The sequence below is a fragment of the Capsicum annuum genome, chromosome 9, assembly GCF_002878395.1.
Source record: "Capsicum annuum cultivar UCD-10X-F1 chromosome 9, UCD10Xv1.1, whole genome shotgun sequence".
NCBI lineage: Eukaryota > Viridiplantae > Streptophyta > Magnoliopsida > Solanales > Solanaceae > Capsicum > Capsicum annuum.
In genome coordinates, this window is record NC_061119.1 from 95,353,472 (window position 1) to 95,375,790 (window position 22,319).

The 22,319-nt window shown below is 37.2% G+C and overlaps 1 protein-coding gene across 1 annotated transcript in view; it reads left to right on the plus strand.

Annotated features, from left to right (window-relative positions):
* The window catches only part of LOC107842653 (ABC transporter B family member 25, mitochondrial), a 71,656-nt gene extending 50,569 nt beyond the window's left edge, over nt 1-21,087 (plus strand). The window contains exons 10-16 of the mRNA XM_047396917.1: nt 113-168; nt 1,074-1,154; nt 1,244-1,309; nt 1,402-1,494; nt 5,329-5,393; nt 8,592-8,727; nt 20,585-21,087. Of these exons, the coding sequence (XP_047252873.1) occupies nt 113-168; nt 1,074-1,154; nt 1,244-1,309; nt 1,402-1,494; nt 5,329-5,393; nt 8,592-8,727; nt 20,585-20,725 (638 nt within the window). The 3' untranslated portion in view covers nt 20,726-21,087. The remainder of the gene's footprint in view (nt 1-112; nt 169-1,073; nt 1,155-1,243; nt 1,310-1,401; nt 1,495-5,328; nt 5,394-8,591; nt 8,728-20,584) is intronic.
* The last annotated feature ends 1,232 nt before the right edge of the window (nt 21,088-22,319 follow it).

Below are 22,319 nucleotides of genomic sequence, written 5' to 3' on the forward strand. Positions count from 1 at the left end.
GATCTCATTGCCTATTGGATGTTTGTGTAGAACCTAGGGATTATGTACAGTTTGCTTATTGTTTATGCTATTTTCTTACAAGTCCTGATCCACATATTACATTCTATTACAGGCAAATCAACCATTCTTAGATTGCTCTTCAGATTCTTTGACACCCATTCTGGAAATGTAAGATTAAAAGTTATCCTCATTGCGGAGTCTAATTCTTTTTTTTTCTTGGGTAGATAAGATTATATATGTGCTCCGGTACTACTTACTAGTGGCTAAATCAATGAGCTGAGATCAGGTTTCGTATTACTTGGGCCTGTTTCCATCACAATGTTTGGGAGCCTTATGGTGTCTCTCATTATATTAAACTTGGATTGTTTGCCTTTGCAATTTAAGGGCCTGTTGGTTTGCACTTCTTTCACCTTATAGAATAAGAAAGTTATATCACTTTCCTTGCTAATCTCTTTTGGAAACTTATGTAGTTTTCAATTATCTAATCATCGCTTCTGAAAACCAACGAAAAAGCCTTAGATGGTATGTATGATGAGGAAACAGGTATTTTAGCATTTATCTCAAGAGATGAGACAAACTGACAATAACTATAATTCGTATGTTGACAACTCTTTTGCTGAATTCTATTTGCAATGTTTGTCAAACTGCTGATTAGGACTGTTATTGCAATGAAATACCACTGTCTTGATCAATCTTTGTCCATGTGCTTGATGAGCCCTACTTTGTTAAGGTTACACTTTGATGAACTGTTCATTAACTGATTTGCAAATTCATCCGCGATGAAAGTTCATCCTATGTTCACAATATCAGGGAACAAGTGTATTCATGTTCCACATATAATCATGCTGATCTTGTTTCACTGGATGTTTATACGATTGAAAAATTAGACCACAAAATGGAAGTGAAGAGGAGTGGTTTTGGTTAAACATGGATGCAAACTTCAACCTGTATGTGATGGTAAAAATTTTCATGTAGATGATTATACATGGGAACAGTGATTTTTACATTTCTGGTGAAAGTTCTCTTCTGTTTTTTAGATCTTTAGGGTTTTTATGACTTTTTACTGTTGGCAGATAAGAATAGATGGTCAAGATATTCGGAAGGTTACTCTTGAGAGTCTTCGAAAATCTATTGGCGTGGTTCCCCAGGATACTGTAAGCTTTCATAAGTTATCAAGCTTAACATTCAGCACGGTCCCTGCAAAATGTGTGGGTTGAAAACAACCATTTCTTGGTTTTTCCAGGTTCTTTTCAATGACACTATATTTCACAATATCCACTATGGGCGGCTCTCTGCTCCCGAGGAAGAGGTCTGTTATGAATTTCGTTCTTGCCTCTCTTTCAACTTTGGCAATTCTTACATTATCTAACCCCCTGAATCAAAATGAAATGGTTCAATAAGGTGTACAATGCTGCTCGACAAGCTGCAATCCATGACACTATTATAAAATTCCCACAGAAGTATGCAACAGTGGTAGGAGAACGTGGACTCAAGGTGACTTTTTTCAGTCCCCCATTTTTCTCTATTTATTTGCAGGAGCATGTGTTGGTGCCTCTAGGCCTGTCTTTGTGCAGCCTTTCATGTTGGAGTTTATCCACATAGGTAGGACATGGAAGAATAATCATGTCAGTTGATGCAAAATCATATTCATCACTACTAAGATAACCCGTGTTGATATTAAGTTGAAAATTGATCGTCTTCTAAGTCATCAACATTTTCCATTTGGATTTGAAGTTACAGTTTTTGGTTATCTAGAGTGCGAGCAATGCATACATTTCGGATTAAAACCAGACATTCTATAGTTATGTCGTGATCATTTTCCTAAACCAATTATGTGTGAAGGAATTATCACTAGTGTGAGTATTGTAGGAGATACTACTGAGGCTTAACAATGGTGGGTTTTACCGTTTTACCCCAGGGATTTGCATTAAGCTCGTACTTATTTATCTTAGCTAATCAATTTACATGATAGGGTCATGTTGTTTGGTACTTGCAAATAATATTGTGTTAATTGACGTAACTAGCAAGGGCGTCAACTAAAAGCTTGAATTAGGGGAGTAACCTGAGTATAAGGGTTACATGATAAGTAGAAGTAAGTTTAAATATATGGACTACAAGTTTAACAAGAGTGAAATAAGATGAAATTAGAGGGTATTGTAGTGACTAAATGCAAAAATCTCTGATATCTAGGTTTGATATTTCAGGAGAATGATGTGATGGATTAAGACAAAGCATCTAAAATTAAAATAGGATAGCTAGAGACTTAAAGTAGAGAAATACTGCAGGTTATACGATAGGAGGATATGGTGTTGGTTTGGGCTAAATTTGGCAAATGTCAAAATGAGTTGAGTTAATATATTGACGCATTATTAACACACCCAAGTGTTACTTGTGCTGAGACGGGTTGGATCAAGAGGGCAAACAATGGGCCTTTGTAGCTTGCCCAACTCTTTAGTCTGCCAAGTTTGTTTTTTCCCTTATGTTTTTTATTTCCACGCAAAACTAACAATTTGTTTTCCCTTTACATTGTCTATGTATAACATATCAAACAATTTAAAAAAAATAAAATATTTTTAGAAGGCTTCTCATGGGACAATTTGGGCTTAACATATGTAAACCTAAATCAATCCTACTTTTAAAGGGGCTAATTTGGGCAGGTCAAAATGGACTAAATTACTAAATGAGCTGCTCATTAACGCGGCTAAACTTGGCAGGTTGGTTGGGTCATGTTTTCATGGCTAATGTTGCCACCCCTAAGGATTCCTATCAAATTGAAAGGCAAGTTTGATTGAACTGTTGAAAACCAACAATATTGTATGAAGTGAATGTTGGGCCTCTAAGGTCCAACATTTGTTGTAGACATGCAGATGTTTAGATGAATGTGTGGTCGTACAAGATCAGCCAAGATTATAAACAGTGTTATTAAAAGTGTTTAAAGTGTGAAGCGAGTCGAAGGTAAAGCAATTCAAGGCACTAAAGTGCGGTGAGATGAAAAAAGTGCTCGCTTCAGCAGAAGCAGCGAGCAGCGAGGCGACCATAAAGGTCACTTTTATGTAAAAAGCGAGATTTTTGGTCTATTTTTTATTCATTGTTACAGTCTTGCACTTTTTTTTTTTCGGTTCTTCCTGCTGCTGCTCTTCTCTAATTCTAGGGTTTCAAGGCAAGTTTTTCTCCTCTTTTTCTTCGTCTTCTTCTTGTCTTCTCCTCTTCTTTTTGATTTTTTTTCTCTTTTTATTTCTCCTCTTCTCTTGGTGGGAATATTGTGTATGTTGTTGTTGTTGTATTTCTCCTCTTCTCCTTTTTCGGTATCTTTCTCCTCGTATTTCTCCTTTTTAATTGTTCAGTTCTCCTTTTCTTTTTTTCGAATTTTTTCTCTTCTTCTCCTTTTTTCGTTAGTTTACTCTTAGTGTTTTGAAAAGCGAGAGGAAAAAAGCGACGAGGGCTCGCTTCACAGAAGCGTGAAGCGAAGTGCATACTTTTTTCCATTAAAGCGCTATTTAGTACAAAATTTAAAAATATTAAAAATGCACAAATAAATAGCCAAGAACTTAATAAATAACATAATCTTTCAATTCTTAAATTTAAAAGACAATAGATAGTCATAACAAGCATCCAAGCAAACAAAATAATAAATTAGTATTGCCTATTGCAATTCCATACGCCCAAGTTGGATCTCTTTTTTGCGCCATTGAATAAAGAAATGTAGTACAAGAGAAAACAGAATAATTAAAATATATTCAGATAGACAGATGCCAGAACTAAGAACACATACAGCAAAAAAAGGATAAAATTAAAAAGAAGAAAAACAGAGCTGGGAAACAGAGAAGAAGTGGAGGAAAAAAAACAGAGCTGCGAAGAACAGAGAAGAAACAGGGAAATGGAGAAGAAGAGGGAAAAAAACAGAATCAGTTCACAAAGAAGAAGAAGAGAAACAGAGAAGAAGAAGATAAATAGAGAAGAAGAAGTCGCATACTAGTCGCAGCAGCAGTTCCATAGTCGCGCAGCAGCTCCACAGTCGAAGAAGTTGCTTAAGGGTTTTAATTAGAATAAATTGAAAAAACCAATAAAACCCTAAAAAAAGCGAAAAAGCTTAAATAGCGCTTAAGTGAGCTTTTCCGCACCTTTTCTGCTTCACCGCTTCTTGCTTCTGGGCCTGAAGCGCGCTCATTTTTCTCACCCCATTGCTTCAGGTAAAAAAGCGACCCTCTGTCGCTTCTCTTGGCGCTTTAAGCGAGCGCTTCAGTGCTTTTCACAACACAGGTTTACTCTTAATTTTCTGTTCATGTTTTTCTTATTTAGTTTGTTACTCTGTCTCTCTCTCTCCTTTAAAGCTTTTTCTGGTTGCTGTAGCTTAGAAATATTCAGTTTATTTTTGTTTGTGATTGTAGTGAAAATCTGTAGCTTTTGTATTCTAATTGTAGTATCTATTATTTACTTTCTAATCTAAAAATTGAAAGATTTGCTTCATATGTAATTTCTATTGAGTTCTTGGTTTTTTATCTATGCAAATTTAATATTTTTTATTTTCATATTAAACTGTGCTTTAGTTGAAATATGCTTTCCTTCGCTTCTCGCTTCAGTGAAGCGAGCCCTTGTCTCTTTTTTCCGCTTCTCGCTTTCCAAAAAAATGATTATAAATGATGACAATTGTCAAAAGGTGCAAATAGCACATGGGATAAAATGAGATAGGTTCACTTGAGATGGTTTGTCATGTTCTACATCGATCTCCAAATGTACTGGTCCATAGGTGTGGAACCTGGAAATTGATAGTATCTAAAGAGGATGGGTAGACATAAAATCACAGGGAAGGAATTGCTTCAAAGACCTACAATCTCTTGGAATGCAACCAAAACTTAGCAAAAATTGATGCACAGCAGAAGAAAAAGATTCTTATAGGGGATACCAATTAAAGGGGGATAAAGGGTTAGTCATGTGGGCAGGTTTAAATTAGTTTAGGTCCAATATTTGCTAGGGGTCTTTTGATCTTATTAGAAATGTATATGCAGTAGAAGATGTGGAGAAGGAGAACTTCTAGTTTCAGTGAACTAGATTATTGAATATTGGATTGAGACAGCTCTAAATGGAGCACCATGAATAGTGAATATCAACATAACCAATCCAACTAGCTTGGGATGGAGGTATTATTGTCGTTACGGTGAGGCAGAAAAATAAATGAGAAATCATTTTGGGATTACATAGCACTCCCTGGCCAGATAGTGATTCTTTTTATCAACAGGACTTGCTTTTCAATTTTTGTGTGTATTTCAGTAAGTCATTATGGTTCTGACTACATTCTGTGACATCAATCTTTCCTTTTCCATCCTACAGTTAAGTGGTGGCGAGAAGCAAAGGGTTGCACTGGCGCGTGCATTCCTTAAAGCACCTGCGATATTGTAAGTTTGCCTGTTGCCGTACCAATAGAATGAACTTGTGTTGGCTCTGGTATCTCTCCTCACTTAATTTTCTGTATGTGCTCATAAATTAGTCCGTAGTTTCCAAGTAAAAGAACCACAGTTTGTACATCTTTAAAAGAATTATAACATTTTTTTAGTGCAGAGTCAATTTTAATTATAAGGAATAGGTTTTTGAGACGAATAAGAACTTCCTGAAAAGTGTCATTCCTTTGCTGTTCACTTCCAGTAACTGTTTCCGCAACATTTGGGGACAAAGGTTTTTCCAGGAAAGACAAATTAAATTAGCAAATACGTTGATTTATTACTGTTGACTAGTTGTTTTGAGTACAATTTGGCAGGTGGTACAAAGATTCTTGTTCCCTTAAATCTTGCTCTTCTTGGTGTTGTAAAGAAGTGAACCTTAGGTCTAACTAAACCCCAAAAGCTAGCTCATGAGGGGAGAATTGCTCAAGTCTATATAAGGCGACCAAGTACCCATCCTTTTTCCGATGTGGGACTCTTTAACACTCCTCCGCACGTCCAGACCTTGTTAATGGGAGTGTGGACAATATAATATGGGATCCAACATCGGTGAACAAAGAATTTTGATGGGACTGACTCTGATGCCATGTAAAATTAGGTTTTGGGCATAACTCACACCCCAAAAGGTAGCTCATGAGGGGTTGAGTTAGACCTAAGGTTCATTTCTCTACATGGTATCAGTGTTAGACCCATCCAAATTCTTTGTTCACCGATGTTGGGGCCCCATATTATATTTTCTACGCTCTAGTTAACAAAGTCTAGGCGTGCGGTGCAGTGTTAAGAGTCCTACATTGAAAAAAGGATGGGAACTAGGCTTCCTTATATGGACTTAGACAATCCTTCTCCCTTTGAGCTAGCTTTTGGGATGTGAGTTAAGACCCAAGAAATAATTTTACATGGTACTAGAGCAGGACCCATCTCACTCAATTTTGGGCTCCCGAATTAAAACTTGCCCACGCACCAGATATCCAATCCTATCCTTGGCATGAGGTGGGGTGTTAAAAGAAAGAGAAAAAAGTCTCATATTGGTGGTTAATGAGATGAATGGTCTCTTTATGATGCTTGGACAATCCTTCACCCTTTGAGCTAGATTTTGGGGTGTGAGTTAGGCCCAAGACCTAATTTTACATATCGCTTATTGGGATCTAAATTGGTAGGGCATAATGCGGAAGCTAATAATTGTAAACCATCGAGACAATAAATCAGAACAAAGGAAACAACTATAAAAATACTTTATGGTATGGGTTTGGTCATATTGACCCACACATGAAAAACTAATATTATAAAGAAAACATACTCCCTTTGTTTCAAAAAGAATGACCTTAGTTTGACTTGGCACAAAGTTTAAGAAAATAAACTTTTGAATTTGTGGTTCTAAGTTAACTTATGTCAAATGTATCAAAATGCCCTTTTTAATCTTGTGGTCTTAAATAGGCCACATGGAAAATTAAAATTAAAGTATTGTTAAAAAGGAAAGAAGTCATTTTTTTTAAACGAATTTAAAAGGAAGTAGGTCATTCTTTTTGAAATGGGGAGTAAAAGATATAGAGAGAAAAATCTTTTCATAAACAAAACTCTCTAAACAACTACATTGTGGATGCTATTGTGTTGTGATATGAGAAGAGGGATATTCAACTTTTACAAGTACAAAACTTTTCCTCCAAAAAAGAGATCAGCCAAATATGGAAGAATTATATACTTTACTTTTAGAAAAAGTAAAAGTAATTATGATAATACTTTAACTTTCCTTCCAAGAAAAGTAAAACTTAAATTTGGTAAGAAAATTAGGGCAAAACCCTATCAAATCTCTCTTTTTTTACTTGATTTTCTTCATAAAACTTGATCCGCCTTCTTCACATGCATGATTTCGTTCTTCACATAATCTTCATCACTACTGCTTGCCATGATTAATAATAAGGTTTAAAATATTATGGTTAAAAATGAATTAAAAATTAATATTTGTTTTTATTTTTAAAGATGCAACAACAAGAATGTTGAAAATATGGTTGAAACTTCTTTCCACATGTAGTTGGACAAAAATCTTCATTATCATCAAATCGCTTGCAGCTGTAACTGAAATTGCTTTGACCTTGTAATCAACTCACGACTGAACCATAGGCCCTAATACCAGGCGAAGAATGGAGCTTGTGCCTAATTCAACCCCAAAAGCTAGCTCATGAGGTGCGGACTGTCCAAGTCCATATAAGAAGACCAAGTACCCATTCTTTTTCCGATGTGGGAGGTGTTTATACAACTTCTTTTGATTGCTTGGCTTAACCCAGAGTGTCTTTCTTACCTTCACAACATATATTTAACAACCTTATTTCTTGTGTATAATTTCTCCTGCTCTTGGTACTGGCTTATAGACCTGTATTTTGCTCTGACAGCTCATTAAATGGTTGTTGCAAGAGACCTTTTGCTCAGACAGCTTACCAAATACATCCTCTTTTTATAATGTAACAGTGTTTAGTCCACTGTTCTAGCATATCTTTTATGACAACAGGTTTAGATGTCTCATTTTGGTTGGTTCTGCCTATCTTCTCAGAAGTGCTTTTTTTTTCCTCCATTCTTTGAAGTACTCCCTCCGTTTCATTTTACTTGGCCCTATAGTTGTTTCAAATTACTTGTCCAATGTATGAATCAAGAGAAGTCATTTTCTTTCAATACTACCCGATCATTAAATGACTACATAAAGTATTAGTAGTCAAATTAAGATTTCCAAAGCATAATTAGTAAGGTTGGTTTAGTAAAATGTACCTCTAATAAATGTTTCTTAAGGGGAGTGCCAAGTCAACACGGCAAGTAAAATTAAACAGAGGGAGTACTTTTTTCTTCATCCACATATAAACACCGTGTTACAGAGAGAATATATTTGCATCATTTGTCATGAAACTTGCTGCCTCTATTTTAGTTGCTCAGTAAATCTCTGTTGTCAGAATCTTGAGGAATTAGCTTTCTAATGCTGCGTTTAGGTCTTTAACCTGGGAATAATCTTGACCTGATTATCATGTCAAGTGGAGTTTAATTCTTTCAAACCAGGCAGCAAGCCTTTGATTGGCCATCTGTTATTTGCGAGAGGATTGTTGTTGATTTCCTTTCTTTCTCCTTTTTCTTCCTGTAGTAAATTGCTTATACCCTTTTTTCCTTCTCTGTTAGGCTTTGTGATGAAGCTACGAGTGCACTTGACAGCACGACGGAATCAGAAATTTTAAGTGCTTTAAAGTCTCTAGCAAACAATCGGACTGCAATTTTTATTGCCCATAGGCTCACTACTGCTATGCAATGCGATGAGGTATGTGAGTAAATTCCATATGGAATACTCTTTCTCCAATATATATTCTTTTTTTTTTTGGGAAAATAATTCCGAGATTTTTGTAAGTTTGGCATAATTTAGGTGCTCTGCTGAAATGTCTTTTGTCAAGTCTAGAGGTGATTCTACCAAATTTTTGAAAAAACTGCTCACACTTTTTTCGAGTTGTCAGTTTTAACCTTTTTGTTTTGAAATTCAAGCACTTCTCAGTGGGAAATCTCTCTGGCAGGCCTAGCCAGAATTCCAATAGACATGGGGGAAGACATGATCTATTATAAGTCAGGGTTTACATCTTATGAGATCACCAGGAGGTATTCAGGATCATAAGTGTGGTTTAACTAGATCGAACATAGCAGAAACTTAATGAGACGTGTCACTATTAGTGTTAGAATATGAGTAGAAATAGGAATAGTAGACCAAATCCTACTTTGAAAAGGATTGTATTGTAGTGTCTATAAATAGGGTGTCAATGAACGGATCAAAGGTATGCGTACTCTTAAACTAATCCGAGAGTTTGAACTTCAGAAGATGAAGGATTCAGAGACAATCAAAGAGTATTCTGATAAATTACTCAACATTGCCAATAATGTAAGATTACTTGGCTCTGAATTTCTTGATTCTAGATTGGTTTAAAAAATTTTAGTAACAGTCCCCGAAAGGTTTGAAACGCTGGAAAATTCTAATGTCACAAATTAGTTTGGCAAAACTATTGAATGCGTTGCAGGCACAAGAACAGAGAAGACTTATGAGGTTCAAAAGATCAGTTGAGGGTGCACTACCTGCAAAAGTTTAATCAAACCAGGGAGACGAAGGAAAAAAGAAGTTGAACAAGAAGGAAAACTCAAGTTGACTTTTCCTTCTCGTGGGATCAATAGGGGAGTGAAACATGATTTTCCTCCTTGCAAGCATTGTGGAAAGAAGGGCTATCCACCGTTCAAATGTTGGAGAAGACTAGACCAACAGTGTGAGAAATGTCAGCAGATGGGACATCATCGGAAGGTTTGCAGGAACAACACTCAACAAACTAATGCTACACAGGTAGCTAATCAAGAAGATGAATTGCAGCTCTTTGTAGCGACATGTTTGGCAACTAGGTGCTCGATTGACAAGTGGCTTATTGACAGTGGTTGCACAAACCACATGACATTTGATCGTGATCTCTTCAAGGAGTTGGATACTTCAGTAATTTCCAAAGTACAAGTTGGTAATGGAGACTATATTCCTACTGAAGGCAAAGGTACTGTGGAAATGAAATGCTCCTCAGGTACAAACTAATCAAAAATGTGTTTTTTGTACCTAATATTGGTCATAGTCTATTAAGTGTTGGGCAGATGCTTGAGAATGGTTTCAAACTTCTCTTTGAATCCAATTACTGTCAAATCAAGGATGAAGATGGCAAAAAACTTATTCAAGGTAATGATAAAGGGAGCTTTACATTAGATCTTTTAGATCATAAGCAAAAAGCTTACTTGCAACTAAGATCAATGCACAAGTTTGGCACAAAATACTTGGACATTTCAACCATGCTGCTGTAATTAACTCACAAAAGAAAGATCTGGTTCGAGGGCTGCCTAATCTTGAAGTCGCAATACCAGATTGCAAAACTTGTCAATTTGACAAACAAGCAAGGCTACCTTTCAAGAAATCAACCTGGAGAGCCATTGAGAAGCTAAAATTAATCCACACAGATCTGGCTGGTCCTCATCGAACTCCATCACTCAAAGGGAGTAAGTATTACATTGTTTTGATCGATGACTATACGAGAATTTGTTGGATTTATCTTCTCAGGTTCAAGTCAGAGGTTGCCACTATTTTTTGGAAATTCAAGCAGTGGATTGAAATTCAAAGTTGCTATAAGATTCAATTATTAAGGTCCGACAACGGCAAGGAGTACACATTTGATCAATTCAATGCATTTTGCGAAGAAGCTGGAATTGAACACCAACTCATTGCTCCATATACTATACAGCAAAATGGAGTTAGTGAGAGGAAGAATTGTACCATAATAGAGATAGCTCGATGCTTGTTGCATGAGAAGTGTTTGCCAAAAGAGTATTGGGCAGAAGCTGCTCATACATCAGTCTTTCTACTCAATAGGCTTCCAACAAAAGCATTAGAAGAAAAGACACCATTTGAAATCTAGTATGGTTATACATCTTCTTTAAAAAATCTTTGTGTTTGAATGTTTGTCCTTTACTTATGTGCCACAGAGTAAAAGAGATAAGCTTGATAAAAAGGCGGAAGCTGGAATATTTGTGGGTTATAGCACTATTTCTAAGGCTTACAGAGTTTTCCAACCTCATACAAGGAAAATTCTGGTAAGTAAAGATGTTCATTTCATTGAGGATGAAAAATGGAACTGGGAAGAAGCAGAACCGATGCTATTTCCAGATCAAAGTGAAATACCCCAGCTGAAAGAAGATGAATTGGTGGATGATGTTCCGGTGAGAGGCACAAGATCACTCTCTGATATCTATCAGAGATGCAATATGGTTGTTCTTGAGCCAACAGATTTTTGCGAAGTAGAAAAAGATCCAAAATGGAGAGCTGCAATGAAGGAAGAACTCACCATGATTGAGAAGAACCAGACTTAGAAACTTGTGAAGAGACCTGAAGACATGAAAGTCATAGGAGTGAAGTGGATTTTCAGAACCAAGCTGAACGCAAATGGCTCTATCAACAAGCACAAAGCCAGACTTGTTGTAAAGGGGTATGCTCAAATTTTTGGTATTTGATTTTTCTGATACATTTGCTCCTGTTGCTAGATTAGAAACCATCAGATTGTTGTTGGCTATAGCTTCACAAAATGGTTGGAAAGTGTTTCAGCTAGACATTATGTTGAGCAACCTGAAGGATTTACAGTCAAAGGGCATGAAGATGAAGTGTATCAACTCAAAAAAGCTTTGTATGTACTAAAGCAGGCGCCCAGAGCTTGGTACAGTAGGATTGATGAACATTTGGTGCAGTTTGGTTTTAGAAAAAGTCTCAGTGAAGCTACTCTCTACATCAAAGGTGATGGAACAAATCTAATTGTTATTTCACTATATGTAGATGATCTGTTGGTTACAGGAAGCAAACATGAGCTTGTTTAGAAATTTAAAGAAGATATGCAACTTTTAAACATTCGAGATGACAGACTTGGGAGAAATGGTTTATTTTCTAGGAATGGAAATCAAGCAAGAGCAAAATGAAGTTTTCATCTGTCAAAAGAAGTATGCAAGAGACATTTTGAAGAAGTTCAAAATGGAAAATTGGAAAGACACAACTACTCCGATGTGTCAAAAGGAGAAGTTGAGCAAAATTGATCAAGCTGAAAAAGTGGATGAGACTCTTTCCAGAAGTATGATTGGATGTCTCGTGTATCTTACAGCAACTAGACCCGACATTTTATATGTTGTAAGTCTTCTATCTAGATTCACTAATTGTGCAACTAACACTCATTTTAAAGCAGCAAAAAGGGTGATAAGATACGTTAAGGGAACACTGAATTTTGGAATCAAATTCAATGCAAATCTGAAGCACGTCTTGCAGGGGTATTCTGATAGTGATTGGGGTGGTTCTTCTGAAGACATGAAGAGCACTTCTGGTTATTGTTTTAGTCTTGGTTCAGGTGTATTTTCTTGGTGCTCTAAAAAGCAAGAAATTGTTGCACAGTTGACGGTTGAAGCTGAGTTCATTGCAGCAACAGCTGCTGCAAATCAAGCCTTATGTCTTAGAAAAGCGCTACTTGATCTGAATTTAAAGCAAGAGAAGTGCACAGAGGTGTTTGTGGATAATCAAGCAGCTATTGCTATCTCAAATAATCCTGTTTTTCATGCAAAAACCAAGCATTTCAATGTCAAATTATTCTTTCTTAGAGACGTGCAGAAAGAAGGATCGATTGGGTTAAAGTACTGCAAGACGGATCTTCAAATGGCAGATATGTTTACCAAAGCCCTGCCAAAGAGCACATTTGAATTTCTCAGAGAAAGGCTTGGAATTCTCTTGGAATTTGCAGCAACTGAAGCAAGGAGGAGTGTTGATTATTGCCTCAGTTACTGCAGTAAAAGTAGGAGAAATTGTTGGACATTATCCGGCTTTTTTAGCCATGTTCTCAACTTAGTTTAGTGGCTGATTTTTAGATGTTGGTGGTGTAGTTGTTTTGGATATTGTTGATCATGGAATCATGTACAAAGTAGTGGCTTAATTATAGGCTTTAGTTATTGCATTTTTTAAGTATTTAAGCACCACTTCAAATTAATGAAAAATCATCCTTTGTGCAGTAAATTTATTTGTTCTCTTCTTTCTTTCTTTGTTTTCACGTCAAAGAGTAGAGGTTAACCTTACAACTCCAACAGATATTGTTACAAAGTTTGTGAAGTCAAGTGATCAACTTGCAGATATCTTCACCAAGTCCCTCACCAGTCCTTGTATTAATCACATTTGTATCAAGCTAGGTACATATGACTTGTATGCACCAGCTTGAGGGGAGTGTTAGAATATGAGTAGAAATAGGAATAGTATACCAAATCCTACTTTGAAAAGGATTGTATTGTAGTGTCTATAAATAGGGTGTCAATGTAATTATGTAGACAACAATTCAATAATATTTTTCTCTTATATTCTCACAAGTATTACTGTCATGAAGTGGTTGGTGTTTGTATTCAATGCAGCAACAGAAGAAAAGAGGAAGACGGTGACGAGGTGGAACATGAAGGACCATTTTTCAGAGTTCTTCTGCATTCTTATATACAATGAAAACGGCAGGTACATCAGTTACATATCCATTCAAGGTGGAAGTTAATCTATCATTATTACGCCAGAGGGACCTTTCAAAGATTGTTGGGGAAAGATGCTGAGAAATTTGTTAAATTCATCGATGAGACAAGCAGAATGAAAGATTCTTTTCCTGTCAAGTACAGACAAACAGGAACCTCATACAAAGAGGCCTTCAGTAAAGCAGATGGATGACGAAGGAGACAGAAACTTCACAAATGAGAGCAATGAATAACCGAATATCTATAAATGGAGGTTCAGTGATGCTAAATCAGATCTACTGAGTAGATGCCCAGTGGGGAAGTTCCAGATGTCCCTAAAAGAAACTCCTACTTTAAATGATGTTAGGAAGTGGGCCTGAAACTCTTGGAAATCCTCGTTTGTAGTTAATGTATTTAGCATGAATGAATCTCAGTTCCTCTTTGAACTTCCATCAATGAAAGCTGCAGAACATGTTATGATGGGCGAATGGTCCTAGCAGAAACTCAAATTGCAGCTCCAATGTTGGAACCGTACCATTGGTTGCTGGGGGAGGAGATAAACAGGGACTGGTTATGGATCAGACTGATTGGTAATCTCCCTGAATCTCTGGTCACAGAAGACCTTTGAAGTAATAGACAATCAGTGTGGTGGCTTTATTGAAACAGAGGAAGAAACAACTCTCAGAATCACCTTCTCTGGGCACAAATCAAAGTGAAAGGGGATGGAAAGGAGATCCCTAGAGAGATTGAAGTGGAAAATGACGGTTTATAACATTCCGGTACGGGTAGAAGCTTCCGTCATTGTGAGTTGGAAAGAGGAAGTGGGGAACCTATGTATTGTTTGCTGGATATTAGTACCAATACCAGATACTTATGATAGAGACGTGAGTGAGAAATATCGGAGAAGTCAGCAGTGCATGTGGGCACGCCTATCGATGGGGGAAAAGGTGTTTAATCTATAAAATTCTGGTATGGGTAGAAGCTCCGGTCACTTTGAAGTCAAAAAGAGGAATGGGGGAACCTATGTATTATCCGCTGGATAATAGTACAATACCAGATCCTTTTATGGAGACATGAGGGCAGCAATATCGGAGAAGTCAGCAGTGATGGGCCTTTTAGAGACCATTTTGGATTTTGAAACCGACAACCGTGTCTGGGCCTTTATTTGAGCCCAACAATGGCAGATCCAGTTACACAGAAAACTGTCGATGTTTTTGAGGAAGTAGTCCATTTAGAAGATCCAGTTGCCATTGAAATTCATGCAATCACGGTTGACAAAAGGAGAATCAGAGTCTCACTCTCAGTTATCGGCGACAACACTTGTTGCGAAGAATTTGGCAATGGTTGATAAAGAAAGTCAAGACGTAGAGAATAGAGATATAGAAAGATCAAAACACAAGGGGTGGAAGATAACCACATGGGGCTGAAACGGAATTAACAGAAATTGTAACCATGGAGAATTGTTTGAATGAGGAAGAGATGAATAATTCAATTGAGGAGGCTACTCCACTAAATATCAAATGACAATAACTCAGTACCAAATACCTCATTGTGGATTCAACAAAACATCCTTAAGATGAATAAGGAATTCAGAGCAGATTTCAAAGGCTGAGACAGTAAAACCTGGAGTTATTAATGAAGATAGATGGACAGCGGCGCACATTAACTGGTAGGATGCAAGATTTTACTTGGCATCTGACTAATGTATATGCACCAAATGATTGTAAGGAGAGGGAAGCGACTTTGGGGGAATTAGCATCAGCCAAAGGCTTATTCAGTGGGTCTTGGTTTCTCTGTTGGGATTTAACACTACAATATTTCCATCATAAAAGAAGAAAGGGCCCAGAATCACAAAAGAATACAGATTTCGCAGAGTTCATTTCATTGAAGATATGGGCCAAGTGGATCTGGTGTTGACAGGAGGGAAATATAAATGGAGAAGAGGAGTCGATCATTCAACTTTAGCAAGGCTTGACAGATTTCTAATCTCAGGCCCCATTTGGCCATGAAAACACAATTTTCCGGCGTTGGAAATAGAGTTGGAATTGAAGTTGGAGTTGAAGTTGTGTTTGGCCATGAATATAAATTAAAGTTGTTTTTGAAATTTTGTGAGAGAAGTAGGAGTGAAAAAAGTGAAAACAAGTTTTTCTTGTTTTCACTTTTCCAAAATACAATTCCAAATTGTATTTGGAATTTTCATGGCCACACACTGTGGTTTTCACTTTTTTCACTAAAGTGAAATAATTTTTCGGAAAAAAGTGAAAAAATACTGGTGGCCAAATGGCTACTTAATATTGGGATGTAAATTTCAGAAATATCAAGCAGTCCATTTTACATACAGTGACCTCAGATCACTCACCTCCGCCTGCTACTACACTGTGGAATTGGTAAATCTCAAATTCTTCACGTTTGAGAACTGGTGGTTCCCATTTGAAGGTTTTATGGATAGACTCAAGAGCAGGTGGGACTCTTTCTGCTGTACAGGAAGATCTGACTATATTCTTGCTTTCAAACTTAGGGCATTGAAAAAGAAACTGAAACAATGGAGTAGGTTCTCACAAGGAAATCTGGAAATATAGGTTTTCACTAGGAAATCTGGACATCCAAAAGAAGGTGGTTTTACATCACATTGAGAATTTAGATAGAGTCCAAGATCAGAGATCATTTTCTGAGATGAGATTGAGGTTAGTTTTTTTTTGTTACAGACATTGAAAATATACCAAGAGATAGCTTGTAGGCAGAGGTCAAGGGCCCTATGGTGGTTAAAACAAGGGGATGGAAATACCAAGTTTTTTCAAAGAACTGCAAATGCAGATAGAAGGAGGAGTAACATTGACAAGCTATTAGTGGAGGAAAGTCTAACAAGAGCAGATGACATCAAGAAGAGCTTGTCAAATACTATGAGAATTTGTACACTGAAACAGAAAACTGGAGACGTCTATTCAATATAAGGAATATCTTGTAGTTTAAGGCATGTGCAGGTGACAAACCCCTTTGAGCTACAGGAATTTTTGAAACTGTCAAGGCATATGCAGGTGACAAAGCACCAGGACCTGATGTGTATACTATGGCCTTCTTTAGCAAGGGATGGGAAATCACTGGACCAGATGTAATAGCTGCAGTTCTGAATTTTCATGAACAAAAGTCTTTGAGAAAGGCTTCAATGCTACATTTGTGGCACTTACTCCAAAGTAGGTGGGAGCAATAGAGCTTAGTGACTTCAGACCAATCAGTTACATTGGTAGTCTGTACAAAATCATTTCCAAACAATAAGCAGATGGACTGAAGAAGGTGATACACTGACTAATTGATAGCCAGTGCCGCCAAATGGCCTTTACAAGGGAAGACAGATTATGGATGCAAACTGAAATAATACACCTGGCATCCTATGCAAATTGGATATCCAGAAGACATATGATCACCTAAACTAGGAGTATCTATTGGGAATTCTACTGAAGATGGGACTCGGCACTAGATGGATCTGATACTGCATTAGCATTGTGAAATTCTTAGTTCTGGTAAATAGCTTACCAACAGGTTTTTTCTCTTTTAAGAGGGGTTGAGATAGGTGGATCCCCTATCACCTTTCCTATTCATCCTAGCTACGGAATCAAACTACTAGGGGTAATGGGTGGATCAAGGGCTTTGGGGTATAGCAGAGTTGAAAACATGGGAATCTCCTGCCGACAATATGCAGATGACACTTTGATCTTTGGTGGTGCTGAGATGGAACGTACTAAGGAGTAAGGACATTTCATCATTTTAAGGTCATCTCAAGGCTCCACATTAATAGGGGGAAAGCTTCATTTATCCTGTTAATAGTGTGGAGGAAATTCATATATTAGCTGTCATTTTGGGAGGGAAAGTGGAAGAGTTACCCAAAGTGTACTAGGGAATGCCTCTGGGATGCAAATAGCTAATCCATAAGAATATGGAGTGGGGTGATAAAAAATGTGAGAGGAAGTTGACAAACTGGAAGATGCAATATTTATCAGTGGGAGGAAGATTAACGGTCATAAATAGTGTGCCTGATGCTTTACCAACTTATATGTTATCTTTATTTCCAGTCCCTGCTAGTGTGATAAAGAGAAGTGACACCTAAGGAATACTTCTTTTGGCAGAGCAATTGTGATGAAAAGAAGTTTCATTTAGTCAAATGGGATATTATGTTAAGATGCAAGGAGGGAGGGATGGGTATAAGAAACGTGAAGGCTCAAAACAGAGTTTGGTGCCGAAATAGCTGTGAAGATATGCCTTGAGAAGAGCCTCTATGGAAGGAAGTTATTAGAGAGAGATATGAGGAGGAGGGCTGCTGGAACACAAATCCAGTTATCATCCTATATGGTTGCAGCCTTTGGAGATCCATTAGGAACTTGTGGCCAAAGTTGTGGAATAATACAAAGCTGAAAGTGGGGAATGATCGGAAACTATCTTTTTGGAAGGACAACTGGATTGGGCAAGGTTTATTACAACAACAACTCTTTCCAGGCATTTTCATCCTAAGCCAATAGCAAGAGCACACAGTGGCTGAACTGTGGTTTGAACAAGGTTGGAACCTGACATTTAGGAGATTCCTGAATGATTGGGAATCGGGAAGTATAGCAGAGTTCTATAATGTTCTAAATTAGGTAAGGGCATTACTGGAACTATAGATGCTACAATATGGCAAGGAGATTTTCAAGGAAATTTCAAGGTGACAGAGGCTTACAAGATTTTGAGCAGTGCCAACAAACAAGTAGACTTGTTGGCTATGGAAAATTATATGGAATGTGAAGATCCCACTGAAAGTAGCTTGCTTGTCTTGGCTGGTGGTCAGAGAAGCAGTGTTGACACAGGAAAAGCTGAGAAGTAAGGGTTTCAACTTGTGTTCCAGTTGTTGTTTATGTGGGGAACAATCAGAGACGGTGAACCATCTCTTTTTACATTGCAAATGGACATACCAGAACAGAGAATCTTCATCAACTTGAAGGGAATCAGGTGGGTGATGCCAGGTAGTACAAAAGATGCACTTGACAGTTGGGACAGAGAAGGGCAATTGTCCAGACAAAAGTAGAGATGGAGGACTGTCCTTGCATGTATTTGGTGGACAGTTTGGAGAGTGAAACCAGAGATGTTTCGAAGATAAATTATGCAACGTACGAAAGTTGAAGATGAATTTCTTTGCGCTTTTTTATTTCGGTGTGAACAGGAATATTTAGTACAAATAGAAGATATTTTTGATGTTCTGGTAATTTATAAGTAGCATAAAAGAAAAATTCTGTTTCATGTTGTAATGCTTTGGGTTTGGGGACTATGCTTTCAGTCTAGTATACCTGTTAACATATAGAACGTTACCATTATTAAAGAAAGGTACTCCTCTTCAATGTGGTAATGATATGTAGATACTCAGTATTCCATCCATGCATCAGTTAAATTAGATTGATATCGGCACTATCCGATTACCCTACTTAATATTCTTGGATTGTCCAAAAATTATATCCTCTCTCGTAAAAGTGAGTTTTTTCTCTGCACTACTGATACAAGTCAAATAGCCGCCTTAGCTTTCGATGACATCATTCAAAGTCACTACGTGAAGAATCAAGCTTTGGTCGCATGGAGGGAACGGGATCATACTTGGAGGGGTCGTCTTGAGCATGCCATTAAACAAATCCGAGTGTGGAAGATTGCTTGGAGCTTTGAAGACTTGAGGACTCTCGGGTTTGGGCCACACTTGGTGGTTCACGGTTTTGGTTCCCTTTATTAAGGGCATTTTGGTCACTTAGCCTTGAGGGCATTTTGGCCATGTAGACTTGTCTAAATGACACTCCATGGTCGCCCCGCCTCATTAAGGGCATTGGAGTCATTTTGTCTTTCTTTTGTAATATACTATATTAGTCTCTTTTAGGTCTTTTCTCATTAGTTTTATGAATGATGAAGGTAGAACACCTTAGTGTTGTCTTAGTTAGGGCTTGGAATAGCCATTGTAGTTTAGGGCTTGGAAAAGCGAATATTGACCTTTGCTTGGAAACGGTGGATCTTGAGGTGTGTTGATTCCCTTGGCGGTCACCGTAAGAGTGTGGTGTTGATTGTTACATTCATTATAGGTTAGTGTTGAAAATACACTTGGTTCTTAATCTTGAAATAATCTGTCTCATAACTATCCTTTTGTTTCTTGTAATCTTGTTGTGTTTGTTGTTGTTGTCTACTCTCGGCTTTGTGGTGTTGTTGGCCAACATTGTTGTAATTGTTATCTTGTTCATCATCTTGTGTTGCAACTTAGTTTGGGTTGGTTGTTTTGGTGTGTTAAACACCCTTGTTCATCTCGTTTGTTGGTTGTTTGTTGAATCCGAGAGTTGGTCACCAAAGAGGTCCTCGGTTTTCTTGTACTTGTGGACTGATTTTGGTGTGTGTTTGGTGTCTTCCTTGTTCTCGTATCAACTAATACTTCATAATACTCTATTTAAAGTAAATCTAAGACAAAGTTACCAGTTTCTTTTTAAAAAAAGAAGTAAATCTAGGACCCTGTCTTATTGTGAACACACTTATTTCTTAACAGAATGTCAACCCTTTTACCAACTTTCACTTGGATACAGTAAAATTCAAGCTAATACCTTAGTAATCGTACCTAAATTAAATTGAAACCAACTGTGGGACATAGGGAGTATTTGCTAAATTTGTATCTTGAGAAATAATTAAGACAAATCAATCCATTGGCATAAAGTGAACAATTCGGGATGGTAGGAGTGCATTGCCTTGTTTATTTTATGGCTGGTATATAACATGTTTCACATATTTTGATCAGAATATGCAGTTAGAAGATCTTCTCTTCTTCTAACTTATTTCTTCAGATGTGTGGTTACCAAATCTTCTTTTCTTCTTGGACCTTGCAAAATAAGAAAGATGTTTAGTGTATTGGCCGAGAATAGTCCTTTTTGTTTAATTCAAAAAGTTATTGTAAATAATGGACAAGTGTTGAGTTTGATGTGCCGTCCTTGTATTTCCCTTTATTGTGGTTAAAATGTGTTGTATCCTGTGATTTGTGAAGTTGAACTTATCCTTTTCACTAGTTGATTGCATTTGATGATATTTAATATTTATATTGGATATGCGGTTCTGATTATCAGATCATAGTTTTGGAGAATGGGAAAGTGGTGGAACAAGGGTCACATGAATTTCTTCTATCAAGGCATGGGAGGTATGCACAACTTTGGTCACAGCAGAACACAGTGGATGGACTTGATGTGGCGATCAATTTAAATGCATGAATATGTCCCTTCTGTTGTTTCAGGAGAGAAACAAATCATGGCTTCACCACGAGTTCGCCCAATCATCTCACTTATTTCTTCAATTCCTATAAAGGATATCAATTTCCAATAACCACTTTCACCCTCACTTACCATATTTAATCGGTTGATGTAGTGGGGCAGGATCCACTTTCTCGGATTCTATGGGGCAGAGATGCCAGTCCCCACGACTGCTCCCTATATCCTGTTTTATACGATTCTTGTGAGGATGTTACAGGTCACACTAATATTCTCAATGGTTATATTTTGTACTAATTCATTTAATTTTTGTTTGTAATGGTGATATATTTGGAATTAATCAGTAGAAGCTATGTATTACCCAATGCAGTGTTCGCTTGTTATTTTTCTGAGTGTCAAGGATTATCAAGTGTACTAGCTTACTGTTAGTAGTGGATGCTATACATTGTGTACACCTCCACAAAACACGTCAAATTGTGTTATCATCGTAAATGTCAGTTGCCCTCTTTTGGGGTAACACTGTTAGTGTAGGCTTCGCATGTCCTCTTTATTCGATATGTTTCAGATTTTAAATATTGTACTTCTAAAGCATCTTGCTGTATGCAGCTGAAAGATGTGATTTAGAGAATTAGCCCATCTAAATTTTCTTTTTGGACTTGGATCTGTTTCTTGATTTTATGAAAAAATAGATATTTAGTTCTATATGTTAATTATTATATGTTAATTATTTTAAGAATAGAGATATCTACGGTCACAAATAAACTTTATTTGAGCCAAACTTGATATTTATTCTGGTTTCTGTTGCTTCATTTGTGTACAACAATTGGCGAAAAATACCTACTAGGTAAGGTGCAGAATCCACTATGGTGGATAGCTATAAATTTTTTGTTGAAATTAGGAGAAAATGGGTGGGTCAAATTGGATATGGCTGGGTTAAAAATGGGTTAGGTGTAAACGGATAAAATATTCGATCGAACTTATATTTGGTATGGATAATATATCCTTGCTGAAAAAAGTACTCCCAAATTACATCTTTTCTTCTTCTCCTTTTAGGTATGTTTGGCATGACAGAAAATATTGTGTTTTTCTCGAAAATATTTTTTTGGACTGAGTGGGGATCATGAGTCAGATATAGGGTTGAGGTCAAAATTTGAATCTTGAGTCGAGTTAGAAGTCTGATTTCGATTTTGTTTTGGGTATTGATTGTGATTTCGATTTTGTTTTGGGTTATTGATTGGAGTCGGAACATGAGTTTCCGGTCAGCGTCCAGTTTGGGTCTTGAGTTTGTGTCAGGAGTTATGTCTCGAGATAGGTTCGGGAATTTGGTTTTGAATTGGTAGTCAAGGTCTTGGGTCTGAGTTGTAGTCATGTCTCGGGTTGGGGTTCGGGGTTGTAGCCAAGAGTCGAGTGTTCGGGTGGGGTTATGTTGGGTCTCCAGTTGGGTCTCCAGTTGGAATCGAATGTTGGGTTCTCGGGTCGGAAGTCGAGTCCCAAGTCTGGACATTTTGGGTCTCTAGATTAAAATAACCCCAAAAGAAGAATTTTTATTTAAAATAAAATAAAAAATTGAAATATATTTTCCTAATTTTTTTCAAAA